The sequence below is a fragment of the Protopterus annectens genome, chromosome 4.part0, assembly GCF_019279795.1.
Source record: "Protopterus annectens isolate FY-2018-M chromosome 4.part0, PAN1.0, whole genome shotgun sequence".
Classification (NCBI taxonomy): Eukaryota; Metazoa; Chordata; order Ceratodontiformes; family Protopteridae; genus Protopterus; species Protopterus annectens.
The window spans coordinates 643417718-643420217 of record NC_056733.1 but is presented as its reverse complement, the minus strand read 5'-3'; the positions used below and the strand labels follow the sequence as shown (position 1 = coordinate 643420217).

At 49.8% G+C, this 2500-nt stretch overlaps 1 protein-coding gene across 1 annotated transcript in view; it reads right to left on the bottom strand.

Annotated features, from left to right (window-relative positions):
- Positions 1-2500, bottom strand: part of SETD1B (SET domain containing 1B, histone lysine methyltransferase) — a 1665584-nt gene that overhangs the window by 1604280 nt on the left and 58804 nt on the right. The window contains exon 5 of the mRNA XM_044068611.1: positions 209-232. Coding sequence (XP_043924546.1) covers positions 209-232 — 24 coding nt within the window. The remainder of the gene's footprint in view (positions 1-208; positions 233-2500) is intronic.

Genomic DNA, 2500 nt, shown 5'->3' with positions numbered 1-2500 from the left:
ATGCCTGTAGTTCCGAGATTCTGTGAGCTGAAGTGATTGCCACCAGAAACAGGGTTTTCCAGGATAGATACTTAAATGGACACGTCTTAGCTGGCTCGAAGGGTTCCAACATAAGTTGAGACAGGATTAGATTCAAATTCCAGGGAAATACTGGGCTTCGTATGGGTGGCCTGAGATGGAATGTACCCTTCATAAATCTGTCATAAACAAAGTCTGTGGGACATAACTGTAGCTCCCCCTTCACCCACATGAAAATTTGATATGGCAGCTAGTTGAACTCTTATCGTGGACGTCGAGGACCCTTGATGAAAGAGTGTGGAGAGAAATTCTAAAATTTTGTAAATGGGGGCCACTAAAGGGTCTATACCCTGTCTGGAGGCCCAACACGCAAAACGTTTCCACTTGCTCCTATACAGCTTTCTTGTGGAAGCTTTATGGGAAGAAACTAAAATGTGCTGCACTGCCGGGGATAAAAGGTCCAACCTGGCTAGGTTGGGAAGCGGAGCAGCCAAGCTGTCAGTTTGAGGGACTAAAGAGATGGATGAGGAACTCCTGACGAGTGGGTCAGCAGGTCTGGCACTGGGTCCAGAGTCCAAGGTTCCTCCATCTGGTGAGCTTGAAGAAAGAGAAACCGGATCAGTCAAGGCCAAAATGGTGCTATCAAGATGATTGTCCTTCCCAGACCTTTGGCTTTCTGTAGAAATTTGGGAATTAATGGAATAGGAGGGAAGGCATAGGAGGAGACCCGGGGGCCAACCGTGTACCAGTGCATCCCTGGGGGTACCCCCCGTAGGGGGAAGTAGGGCGAAGTAGCTTCTGCATTTGGCGTTCATGGTGGAAGCAAAGAGATCGCAGCAAGGCTGGCCACAGCTGCGGAAGATCTCCTCTGCAACTTGATTCTTGAGGGACCACTCGTGAGGTAACAGGATGGCTCTACTCAACCTGTCCGCTATGACGTTGGATGTTCCCGGGATGTGCGTTGCTATTAAAAAGCATCTGGTGGACACAGCCCATTGCCAGATTCTCAGGGCCTCTCTGCATAAGGGGTAAGACCTGGTTCCTCCCTGTTTGTTTATGTAGCAGATTAATGACATATTGTCCATCTAAATTGCCACTGTTCCCAGAGGTAAGGAGTCATGAAAGTGTTGCAACGCCAAGAACACTGCTCTCAGCTCCAGGACACTGATGTGCAATTTGTACTCCATTTTCAACCACTCTCCTTGGACTGTTCTCCCCTGAAAAAGTCCCCCCCACCCTATCAGGGAAGCGTCCGTGGTTACTGTGGCTACGGGGGCAGGGAGTGCAAACTGATGCCCCATCGTCAGTTGCTGATTGTTTATACACCAACGGTGGTCCCACTTGCAAGTTTCCGTGATTAAGATTCTGTGTGACAACGGTAACCGTTGGAATGACCACTGAGCAAAGAGGAGCCACTGGAGGATCCTCATGTGCATTCTCCCTAGGGGAACTGAAATAAGGGTAGCTGCCATCATGCCCAATACTTTCAAGACTTGTACCGCGGGGACTCTTTCGTTTTGAAGAATAGAGACCTGATCCCTCAGGGCTGATACTCTTACCTGAGGAAGTCTTATCCATGCTACGGAAGTATCCAACTCCGCCCCTATGAATAAGATATGCTGTGAGGGTGACAAGGAAGATTTTTTTGAAGTTCACTGTTATTCCTAAGCTGGAACAGAGGTTGACTGTATAGTCCCTGGCTTGCACTAGGTGATGCTTGGTGGTGGCGGTAAGGAGCCAGTCGTCCAGATACGGAAACACTCGGAATCCCCGTCGTCTCAGGTGAGACGCCACTACTGCCATGCACTTAGTGAACACCCTGGGGGCTGAGGTGAGGCCAAAGGGCAGAGCTCGAAACTGAAAATGACTGGCTCCCAGCCGGAAGCGTAGGTGATCTCTGGATGGCCTGGCCATTTTTATGTGGTAGTACGCATCCTTGAGATCTATAGAGCACATCCAATCGTTCGTTTGAAGAAACGGAACAATCAATTGTAGCGTGACCATCCAGAATTTTTCCTTATTCACGAAGGTGTCGAGTCTGCTGAGGTCCAGTATTGGCCTCCAGTCCCCTGTTTTCTTTGGAACTAAAAAGAACCTTGAGTAAGTTCCGGATCCTATTTGGTCTGCCGGGACTGGCTGGATGACTCTTTTTTTCCAACAGCCTTTGTACTTCTATGGCTGCTTGATCCCGTAGAGCGGGTGGAACATCTGGGAATCTTTTTTGGGTGGGTGGTTTTGTTTAGAAAGGGAATATCGTATCCTCTGGTTATTATGCTTTTTACCCAGGAATCTGATGTGAGATTTAGCCAAGCCTCCAGGTATAAAGCCAAGCGACCCCCGACTGCCTCCAGAGCAGGACAGCCGGGCCTCCACTCAGGAGTGCTGGAAGAACTTCCCAGGAACGGTATCCCTGTCGCCCTGGTTTTGCGGACCCCCTCTGCCGCCTGGGCGGAGTCTTCCATTTCTTCCCACTCCTCTGCCT